Here is a 12,121-nt window from a genome sequence, read left to right as displayed (position 1 = left end):
CACGTTTATTATTGTGAGTATGTGTGTGGCCAGAATAGAAGTAAACATACAATAAAAATGTCTTCGATACCGCAGGTTTACGTTCTAACCTTGCTTACGCTGCATTTGACCGGCCACAGAACTTTTCAAGATGGGAGCATATCTTCTTGCAAGCACATTTAAAAAAGAGTGCCTAGACATCTGCATTGAATGCATTCATCAGGTAGTCATTTCACAAGTTGAATAACTGTCATCTTTTATCTAAATGACTCCACGGTGGACTAATAACCCTGTCCCGGAGGCATTCAAGTCAGGGTTCAGCCGCCACAGCAGCGGTGGGCTGATTTTCAAGGTGACCTGACAATTCGCCCATGAATTAGGGCCTTGCATTTTCACTTGATTAGCTAATCCCATCAGGGTATTAGCTTGTCTAGGAAAGTGCTCATTCATGGAAAAAAAGGAAGGTGGGGGGGTGGCGTTATATGGCTGAAAACATCCCGCTTAAGGTAATTGCAGTACGTTGACCTGTGAGCACAGGTTTGCTTCAGTACAATGTTGGGAAAAGCCTAGTGAAAACAGCTGAGATCAAGCTGAGTAAATGATACTGATAAACAGTAAACAGATTCCGATTGAAGTGAGCTGCATATTTCCTAGAGCCATGTGACTGATAGTGACCAGGATTATAAACTCAAATTAAAGCCATAAATAAACACCCTCATTCTTCACTTGAGATAAAGTAAAAGTTAACTGAAGTAAAGTATATGTATAAACTTAAACATTTTATTTCAGCGGGTTGCCCAGGCAACATTTCTACTTTGCATTTCCTGTAACTTTATTTAACGTAAAAATTAATTTTGGATCGTTTGAAAAGCACATGTGGTGAACTTTAAAATACTCTTAGGGGATTCATGCCTTCACCCCCAAATTTGGTCAACATAATAAATCAAATGTAATTACATATTATAACCACTAGATTGTCAACTAATATAGCCCTACATTCAAACAGGGTTGTACAATACCTTGCTGCTGAAAACTATGTTTTCAGAAATAATTACTTCATTTTATAAGGTAGTGTATTTGAAGATATATATCTACATAGACATATTTAAAGACTACTTTAACCAGTTTAGATTATTTTTATTGTTTAAAATGTTGAGTCTTCTGGCTGAGTGACTGAATGAGATCAAAGCCTCAACTAAAGACTGTGTAACAGTTATTTGAGCCAGAAGACTCAACATTTTTAACAGCAAAAAAGGAAAATAGTAAAAGACGTATATCTTCTATGATGTGCATTGTCTTATTGAGATCAAACTTGTGCGGTATGTTTGTTCGTAGGGGCTGATCACATGGGTGTCACATCATAGCGCCACCTACTGGCAACAGGAACTGACATTTTTACACTGTGATGCACTCCCTCAATGTGGTGTGATAGTTACAGCATGTGATTGCCACCTTTTTTATTTTTATGCTCACCAAGACTGCATTTCTTTGATACAAATAGTCAAACACAATAGCACTACAATTTAAAGGACTGTTCCCTATTTTACTATATTTATAATATAAATGTAATTTATACCTGTGATCGAACCTGAATTTTCAGCATAATTACTCCAGTCTTCAGTGTCACATGATCCTTCAGAAATCATTCTAATTTTATTTTTTCACAATACAGATTGCATCAAAGCAGCTTCACAGTTTTAAATTAAAATAATAATAAAACGTCCATGTTTGGTAATGCTAATCAATAGTATTATTCATTGATTAATTAAATTGAACATCCCCAACTGAGCAACTGAAATTATTATGCTTCTTATGATTATCAATGTTGAGAACAATTTTGTTGCTTAAAATTGATGTGGGAATTTTCTGAATTCTTTTAAATTAACAGCATTAATTTGAAATATACATTTTTGTAACTTTAAAAATGTATTTACTGTCTTTGTATGTCACTTTCGTGCATCCTTGCTGAATAAAAGTATTGTTTTCTCTTTTCTTTTCTTTTTTATCTTCCTCTAAACTTTTTTCATTGATGTAGTGTTTTCAGCAGCAGAAAAACAATGTTTTCAAAATGTATATTAATAAATAAAAAATGCAGCAAATCATCATATTATACTGATTTCTGAAGGATCATGTGACACTGAAGACTGGGGTAATGATGCTGAAAATTCAGCTTTAGCCATTACAGGAATAAATAAAAAAAGCTGTTTTAAATTGTAAAATATATCTCACAGTTTTTACTGTATTTTTTTAATCAAAATAAAGGCAGTTTGTTGACATGAGAGACTTCTTTCAAAAACATAAAAAAATCGTAATTATTCCAAACTTTTGACCAGTAGCGTACATTTGGGGAAGCATGGAGAAGAAGCACTGTCTGTTTGTTCCATGATTAAAACATGCCTCAAACATCTGGACAAATTGCTACAAAATGTAGATTGACCAGATGCGGATAGACTGTTAGTCATTAAGACATGAATCTTTTGAGTTTTTCTTTTTCACTCTTCAATCAGCCCAACCCACCCTTCAGTCTTCTGCTCTGCATCCTTTGTCTGCAAACGGCACAAACCGCATGTGATTTTCTGTGGCCTAAAGTGCCAAGAGTGGGTTTTATGTTTTCCCCAATCTGCATTTTTTTTTCCCCCTTTCTAACTTTCTCCCGTGCTTTTTTTCCCCCTTCTTTGTCTGCTATAATTCTCCTGGCCATAAAGATTTACGAGAGAGGCACTCCGACTCATGAAGGTTGCGAATACAAACAGCAGGAGTGGCTTGAGGACATGAGCCACAAACCCTGTGAACTCCAGCGCCGGCAGGTGGAGCGGCAATGCCATCGGGAGAAAAGGGTGGACGCTGCAAAGAAGCACAAACAAACAGATCGCCAAGCAGCTGTGCTGGGGTCTTCGGGGCACGTCACGCAGGATGAGTACTGGCGTAAGAGAGGCGCGTTTAGGGGACGGAGATTAACAGGGCATCAATCCAAGAAGGAAAACAGAGAGCCGTTTACACGCTGAAGCAGCGGCAAGCCCAGGCATGTCTCCGCAACACTGCAACAAGTGTTAATGTTTGTGTGAGAGAGCGCGTGTGTTTATTTTTAATACTGTGAACGTGTGCTGCCTAAAAACAGAGTGCCATATCAAGGAACTTATAAATTACGGTCTGTCTCCAGTTGTAGAACATTTCAGTAAAATGATGTGTTCTGAAGTGAAGTGCCCTCTCATAAGGTTAACAGCAATCGCTGACCCGCATCCATCACTGTCTGCATGAGTTCATTATCATCAAAGCAGGATTTTAGAGAGGAAACACTCCTCCAATTGATAATGAGCCTTTCCTTCTGCTAGAGATATAAATCAAAACTGCAAGACACCATCTCACCAAAAAGGCATGAACGAACGTGTCTTGACCGTGGGAATCGTTTTAATTGCATAGAAATGAAATGTCTCATGAACTTAAAGCGCTACAATTTGAAATATGATTTGAATTACAGTACCGGTCATAGGCAGTGTTGAGTTATGTTATCAGATTACTTTTTTTCAAGTACAGTAACACATTACTTTGACATTTTCAACAAAATATCTGAGTTAATTTTTTTAACCTGTTTAATATTCTGAGTTAAATAATTTGCAAACCTGCAATAATTAAACATGTTTAATATTACAAATATACTTTATGTATTTAATCTCACTTTATTAACCAATGTGTTTGCTGCTGACCCTTGATGATCCAATTCAACCACACTTTTTGGTGGGATGGTGTCTGAAAGCGCGTTAAGTAATAACTTAACGACTCCGTAAAAAGTATGTTCTATATAGTATAAATTTGTGTAGTATGAATGAATGGGATAGTAAAGTGTCCATCATATGCACTGTGAATTCGAACATAGTTAATTTGTCACGTACTGTTTTTCGTCTACTATATATTAGGGAAGTATGCGATTTCGGATGCAGTCAGAGTAATGAAATGTCCTCTCCCATGTCCTATTCTACTGTGATCCAGAAAAGCAGCTAAAAAGGTTTGATTGAGCAGCGCCCTCTACAGTACAAATGGCCTTTACATTTGCCAAAAAATAGAGCCATTGTGTTTTTATTATTAAAACAATAAAGCAAGCGCAGCCCAGGTGAGAAAAGGTGACATTACTTTCCATAAAAAGTTACTAAGTAACACAATTGACTGTTCGCAAAGACCCGCCCCCCTTAGTTACTGTTGCTATGTCCGACAAGCCATGCCGCTCTCACACACACCATGTTCTCACGCAGTGAAAAATACATCGCGGAGCAGAGAGGACACTGACAACACACTGACAGACAGGACAGACCAGGTTACTTTTCGGTTACCTTTGATATTAAACAAAGTCTCACCTTTCAAATTTGGTCATTTTTAAAAGAAATGTAAACAATAAATAGCGTTTAGTGTCTCTTTAATGTGTCTGACAGATCGCTGTGTCGCCTCAGTTAAAGCCGCTCGTGAACCGATCATCTCTTCCTTCTAGTTCATTTATAGCATCAAATAAACATGAATGAACATCAGAAGGAATGTTGTTTTAACCGCGGAAAGGCGTCAGTACACTCCGCTTCTCAAGTTCAAATCCTCCAACGTTAATCTACTAACTCTCCTGACTGCTTTTCAGACAAAATGGCGGATTCGGCGGATGGGGGATTATGATCGCCTGTCAATCAAACTCCCTGCGAGGGGTCAATATAGTTACTTTTTTAAGGAGTAACACAATATTGTACCGCATTACTTTTAAAAGTATCTTTCCCCAAGGTTTGTCATAATTACGTTTTTTCTTTTGTAAGAAGTCTTGTATGCTCACCAAGGCCGCATTTATTTGATTCAAAACTGCAAGACACCATTTCACCGAAAAGGCATGAACGAATGCGTCCTGACTATCAGAATAATTTTAATGGCAAAGAAATGCAATGTCTCATGAAAGCACCCAAAAAAATGACCGGAATGCTTTTAAAACAGCACAAAAACATATACGCTATATATCACCGGCCAAAACTCCCACAAGAACCCAGAATGCTCTGATGTGCAGAGTAAGAGTATACCTAACACAATGCTATTTTATGCCAGCCATGCTCACAAACAATAATTAATAAAGCAGCTGTCTGCAAATTCTGGAGCAGCACAGCTGTGTAGACTATTTATAAAGGAAAAAATTTCCATCGCCAGCTAACTGTTCACTTAGCTGTTCACAGTTACACTGAGAACAAGCACAAGACATATTGAGAGGGGGAAAAAAGATACGAAAATAGAGAAAAAAATGGATGCATTCATTCATCCCAGATTTAAAGTGTTGTTAGAGATCTAGGGTGCTTTTGATGAGATCAGTGTGAGAAGCCAGTGTCACAATGCCCTGACATGGTGAGGAATTATTCAAAGTGCACATGCATTAAATCATTCTTCACTACACTGGACAAGAACACTGTAAATTACCAAGCCAACTATAAGCCGTGGGTTGATTTCACCATGGCACTATCAGAACATTCCTCTGTTTGTTTCATTGAGCTCTATGTTACCTGGAGAAAGCCTTCAATGCAATTCATTCACCTCAATGGCAGTTGCTCGGCTGGCACACAACAGCCACTCGCAGTCTGACGTTTTTCTACATGGACACAGACATAGAAAACTCCATCATGGCATCGTTGATGCTGCCGCAAGAACACACATAGTCCGAAATCCTTCACTGGGATCCTGAACAGGGACGTAAACTAAAAGGGACTAACTGGACCATGCTAACCCGCCAAACATCGACCCTGTCGGTTTGTTTGAGCAACCTCACATGGAAACAATCACATTTAGAGGTGAGAGTTTGAGACAGGACTACAGTGTTCGAGACACCTGTCTGAAAACAGCATACCTGTCAACCCTCATGGTTTTCCCGGGATTCTCCCGTATTTTACCTTCCTATCACGCTATCATCCCATCTAAATATTTTCCCGTTTCTATTTTTTTTTTTTTTTTTACCCCTGGGCGCAAACCAGTTAAGCAGAAAACCCGCCCTGCAGCTAATTTCATTGGTAAAGGTTACAATGACGGGTAGGTTTAGGATCAGTGTTTGGTGGCAATCAGTGCTGTGATTCACATGACCAATCAAATCTTTAGAAGTTGCTTCATTATTCATAGGTGTGGTTTGGGCGTAACGTGAAATAAACCAATCAGAGCGTCCTCTCACATTCCCTTTAAGAGCCGGCGCGCTTGTTCCAAGGCGGATCGCTATTATAACGGCGGGTTTGCCGGCGCACGCCAGGAGCGGTTCACAGCCGAGGAGACCGACGCTCTTGTCAGGGCCGTAAAACACAGAGAAGTGACATTGTATGAGGATGATGGAGAAACACACACAAATTATCTTCGGTTAAACAGGCGTATAATAATTTGGGTAAATGTGTAATCTAGATTTATGCCTATTTTTTTCACATCTTCATGGACACAACAATGATTTCCCTCGTGTGTTAATATTTTTCCTTGCAATAATGTATGATTTGCAAAAATGAAAACTGCTGCGTCTGTTTAGATGAGAGAATCAAAGTGTGTGTGTGTTGTTCACACGCTACATAATGGCCAAGCACGCGCCCTTAAAGTAGCATATGACTAACGCGCAACTCGCCACTGTCTTTAGACTGGGTTTTTCCTGGTCAGTGGCGGAATTGTTTTTTGAAACTGGAAAATATCACCAAGGAACGTTTGCGCCGGAACACACTCCTCTTTTCACTGAAATGATTTCTGAAGGATCATGTGACACTGAAGACTGGAGTAATGATGCTGAAAATCCAGCTTTGCATCACAGGAATGAATTACATTTTAAAATGTATTAAAATATAAATAAGTTATTTTAAATTCGAATCATATTATTTCACAAAATAACTGTATTCTTTCAAAAACCTGAAAAAAAATCCATTATTCCAAACTTTTGACAAGTAGTGTAGATCTACGGGTTTGGATACCCTACTATACCAGAGGAATATTAAATGAGAATCTTGCTCTTGGGATGCAAATTTGCCATGGCAACAGACAACAAACATTTCCTTTGGGATGCTGCCGCCATGAACTCATGAGACTTTGGCAATCACATGCTTTTGACCAGGAGAGCCGGCACACTTGTTTGACTCTGCTAAGCAAGTATCCCGTTGAGACATACAGACCTTTTTGCATTGAGTTTCAATGGGCCAGAGACAGTGAGGTTTTCTTTTTTGGTTGCAGAGACAGTTCAGTATTACAAATTCTGGACCAGAAATTCACACAAGCGTCTGTCCAGGGACATGCACAGACCACAAATATTTTCTCAAGGCTTTTGCTTGAGTCTAAATCACACTTATCCGGAATGCAGACAGTAGACGAGTTAATCAACTCTATGACACATTCTCTATAACGGGAAAGTTGAAAAAATGTGTAATATTCAGGCACTTTTGGCACTTGCATCTTAGACACAACACACGCAATAGCCTGTGATGCAGTCAGTACGTCGATTCTCTAAAGAAGCATTGACTGGGTGCAGGACTAGCCAAAGGCAACTCACCCTCGGCTTCTCTGGGGCTCCAGTGGCCAGACGGGGAACAGGGGCGCTGGGACGAAGAATTGGAGGCGTACTGTAGAAGGACGTGACCCTCTGAACATTTATCACATACTGATCCCACTTCTCTAGGAAACCAACAGAGACAGACAAAATGCAACTTAGATACAGCAAATTCAAGTAGATGGCAAGTTAGATGGGAATATTCAATAGGGGGCAAAAACTGTAAACTTTGAAAACATAATACTGCATAGCAGCATTTACCAAAATATTTCAATTTCTAAAAAGCCAAAAATCAAAAAATTACAAATTCTGTTCTCTCCAATTTATATAAAGCCTTCAAGTAACTCAAGCAATAGATCACTAGCAAAGCCAAGGTCACAAGTTTGATTCCCAGGGAAACAAGGGATAAAATGTGCATCTTGAATGCAATACAGGAGTAAACAGGGTATAAAACATTTTGAGCTTGTCCACTTTCGACCACTTTCAGAGGTAGTCGAAAACTCATTAGACCGGATTGCTTTCATAGTATGAACCCTCATGTGGTTGAATGTGTTCAAACAGTTTCAAAAGACATTATGGGAAGCGTACTGGCCAGATGGGATTTAAACTTTGTCGGTATTAATACCCAAGTTTGGTTTGAAGACGACAAATGTAGCCTACCAAACGCGATCTTGCGGCTGTCAGAGCAGGACCGAAAGCTGCTGCTCTACATGTTTTCCGTCGTCTCCAATCGTGTTCATATGTAAATTGCACAAGCTTATTTTGCCCATTAGATTGAAAGATCTGGGAAAAAAAACGTACATTCACCCGCCCATAGACCCTCCTCTCGAAGAAATCAGGACAGAAGTGGTTGAAAGTGGACAAAAGAGACAGATTAAAACACCAGGTGTAAACAGGTGTGTGTCTCCCTCGTCTACTTGTGATTGGATCGACCAAAACGCATCTTAATACTAAGTGTAACTAGGGCCTTAGTTGCTTTGGATAAAAGCATCTACCAAATGCATCACAGAGTTTTTGTTGTGCTACACCACTACTTGTTTGAAAAACGACTGTACACTGTTTTTGGAAACAGTTATGCTCTGTCACACTACTTAAAAATGTTACACCCCAAGACTGCTCTGGTGTGAGAAGTCGCTTATCAGCCTCAATGACTCATTAAGCACTTTTAGTCAGAGGGCAATGACAAATCTGGTTGCTGCTTAAGCAGTCAGACTGTGGTGTTAGAATGTTATATGGATATTCAGTAAACAATGTCACATGGTCCAAGTGGAGAGTTTCAGAGCGACATGTCTGGACATGCTCCTCTGAGGGGATTCCCCTGCCGCTTGCCTTGGTGAATTCCACCTGTCTCTCACATAACGGTCCCTCGTGGACTGTCTGCAGGCCCACAAATAAATATCTCTGACTACATCCAGCTCTAAGGAAACTGATGCAAAATAACAAAGAGACTCAACCCAACAAAGTTCCACATGTCTGAGTCATCAAATGTGGATATCCAGTGCCAACAAGAAGATTTTGGAAGGCAATGTGAACAATTCCACTGTATCTACAACACAGCCAGTTAAACACAGTTTAGAAATAGCGCTATTAATTGATAGCATGTGTTAGCGATTTGGCAGACGCTGAGAATTCTCGGTTGTTTTGCACTTCCTGCAATCTATCCTCTCACTGTACTCAAAAACTATTACAAAATCTCTCAGACTTCTCCTCTTTCAATATTTACTAAACAGAACATGCTTAGACATGTCTCCTCTCTGCCTACGTCCACATTTATATTCCACGTCTTTTCATATATCAGATTGCATTTTCCCAGAGAGCACAACAAATGCTGATATATATATATATATATTGCTAAATATATTCTTAAAATAGTCACTAGGATATGTGCTATGCCATTGCAACCTGAGTTCACCTGTCATAGAAGTGGCCAGAGATGGGCGGAAACCACTCTAAAGTAATGAAGTCTTGTTCCTGATCTACCACTTGGGGTGCCATGGGGACTGGAGGGGGCCGGTAATCGGGTTGCCAGGTTTGGTAGATGAGGTCCAGATAGCAGTGCATGCGAGCCACCTGGTTAAGTGTAAAGGAATCAGTGCAGTCGTCATCTGGGGAAAAATGTGTAAGTTCAGATATTTTACATAGTTTCTGATAGCACATGGCACATAAAAAGGCAATCCTTTCGAGAAGATCAAAGAACAACATTGTATAAATCGATAATTAAAAATTTTCACAGTTGGCAAATTGAATTGACATGAGAAACAGTAACTTTTAGCAATGTGACAAACTTGAGTAAAAAAGTTAATTAAAATGTCCCATAATTTAAAATATTACACAAATATTGATTACATTTGAAGAACTATTATAATCAAAATAAAGAGTGAAATAAACAAATATACACTGTGCAAAAAATAAAAAAAATCATATCCATTTTTACACAGACCCTCAGTTAATCAGTGAAGAGACAGTTTGAGATGATATTTGAGACATGTTGAGAAAAAATCAAAGGCAAATATGAATACTTTTTTATGTCTTTTACAAACAAGTCTTCAATTATGCAAAAAGCATAAAAATATTATTTAACAGTGTGTATTTAGTAAACGGAACTTAAAATGCTAGCTATGATATTAGCATTAGTAAGACAATTGTTTGGAATGTAGTCCAAGAATTACAGCCACAGAAGTGGGAGCCCTCATGTGATATCCTCCTGAGCGCACCAGTATGGTACTTCAGTGGCTTAAGTCTTGTCTTATAAAGACTTATAAAGAATAAGATTTTGTTAAAGGTGAACTATGCAGGTTGTTTTACCTTAACCGAACAGCTTCGGAGTCATTGGAATGGTTAAATTACTTTTTTCGGGTTGAATGGTGGTCGCTTGTGAGCGGAAAAAACACACTTGCAACTTTGAGCCGGCAGGCCGCTGGACACGGCGTCAGGAAGTATCGTGTAATATCAGGTCTCACAATGTAAAGAATTGCTTTACGGCAAAAAGCTAAAATTATATAATTATTGCGCTCCCTCACGCTGTTTTAACCCGAATGAAGAAGACATTGTAAAGAATGTCCCATCTGCTTTGATGTCGTTGGTCTACTAGCCTCTGGTATCTAAGAGTCGCCAAAAAGTTTTTCAACAGTGTTGTCAAATATCTATTCCGAAGCTGTAGGGGGAGCTCTATAGAGAAAACTGCGAGCAAAAAGCGAGAATACAGCGAAGAAATTCCCGAAACTGCATAGCCCTGCTTTAAAGTTTCCAGGAGAGGTCGTAAAATTACTGGGGTGCCTCAAGGTTCAGTGCTTGGTCCCCTCCTTTTCTCGACATACACAAGCTTAGTGAGCATAAAAAACACATGGCTCTTATCACTGATCTGCAAATGATACACAGTTCACCTGCTATTCCAACCTGACAGCCCTACCCTCTCAGCTTTTATCTTTGCTTGACTTTTTTTAGGCAAGATGTTAGACTGATTATTCAAAAAAAGCCCTATTTTTAGTGACCATATCTAAAATGCTATTTTCAAAATGTATGGATGCTTTGTAGTCTTATTTTATTGTGCGCATCCCAGAATCCATTTAGTAGTTTTGGAAATGTCTACCAATGCTTTAAGCCTTTAGTGCTCTTTAAGCAAGCTACAAGCATGAGGTGAGAGAAGGGTGAAGTTTCTGACCAATAAGAAGTCACTAAGAAGTCACACTGTTGTGGTGAATAATAATAAGTCAATGTATTAATTATAGCAGTATTTCTATCTGTTTACTATTTGGCTTTGTGATTTCATTAGTAAAAGACAGATTGAGAAAGGGGAGTTTCCATGTATTTGTTCTTACCTGCGTAACTCATGTAATTATTAAAGGGCGTTTTAACAAAGTTCTGGTTGCCACACGTTTCGTTGCTAGGCTCAGGGTCCCTGCAGTGCTTGTATTTGGGTGTGGGGTTTGTGTCGGCACACAGATCTCCGGTTTCCAGCGAGGGCTCTGTCTCTAAACACGCATCGTTGCAGGACTCGATCTCTGAGATGCCTCTGAACACATGGTACAGTCCCAGACTGTGACCGATCTCATGGATCATGGTATGAGTGTGGCCAAATGCACCATAGAAAGATGGATTCAGAACTATACCGCCTATGAAAAGAGAAGAAACACAATGTAAACCCTGATGTGCTGGTACTTAAATACTCATGCTTGTCTCTTGTCACAGTACTATGTGATTTGAAATACAAATGTGTTTATGTCAAACAAGCTTAAATTTGGTTGCATGTAGTTTAAATTACATCCTTTGAAATGTTAGACCTTTGCACTTGCATTGTGATCTACTCTACAACAGGTTATCCTTCAACTTTTCTTTTTGAGCAGATTTAGTTTTTGTAAAAAACTGAAGTGAATTAGCTCTTGTTGGAAGATCTGATATTTTGAAATCCGATTTGAGTCTCACATTCAACTCATCTGTTTGATCAATCTGCTCAAAAGCATTGTGAGCTAAGTTAATCGTAGGGACCATTGGTGCCAATGGTTCCACAATCTACTTAGGCTTACAATGCTTTTGAGATACGCATCCCTGATCATTGTTTGAGATGTTTTCTCGTCTTCCTTTGCAATCATATGCAGTGTTCTGATGTTTGGTTGACCACAAAAAATATTTTAAAAG

General features: G+C 39.0%; 1 protein-coding gene across 1 annotated transcript in view; it reads right to left on the bottom strand.

Moving 5' to 3' along the window:
• pappaa (pregnancy-associated plasma protein A, pappalysin 1a) overlaps window positions 1-12,121 on the bottom strand; it is a 103,155-nt gene that overhangs the window by 80,523 nt on the left and 10,511 nt on the right. Inside the window, exons 5-7 of the mRNA XM_079606408.1 lie at window positions 11,305-11,598; window positions 9,399-9,591; window positions 7,490-7,611 (exon numbers count right to left, since the gene is read on the bottom strand). Coding sequence (XP_079462534.1) covers window positions 7,490-7,611; window positions 9,399-9,591; window positions 11,305-11,598 — 609 coding nt within the window. The remainder of the gene's footprint in view (window positions 1-7,489; window positions 7,612-9,398; window positions 9,592-11,304; window positions 11,599-12,121) is intronic.

Source organism: Phoxinus phoxinus, assembly GCF_949152265.1.
Source record: "Phoxinus phoxinus genome assembly, chromosome: 3".
NCBI classification, from domain to species: domain Eukaryota; kingdom Metazoa; phylum Chordata; class Actinopteri; order Cypriniformes; family Leuciscidae; genus Phoxinus; species Phoxinus phoxinus.
This window is presented reverse-complemented; position numbering and strand designations above follow the sequence as displayed.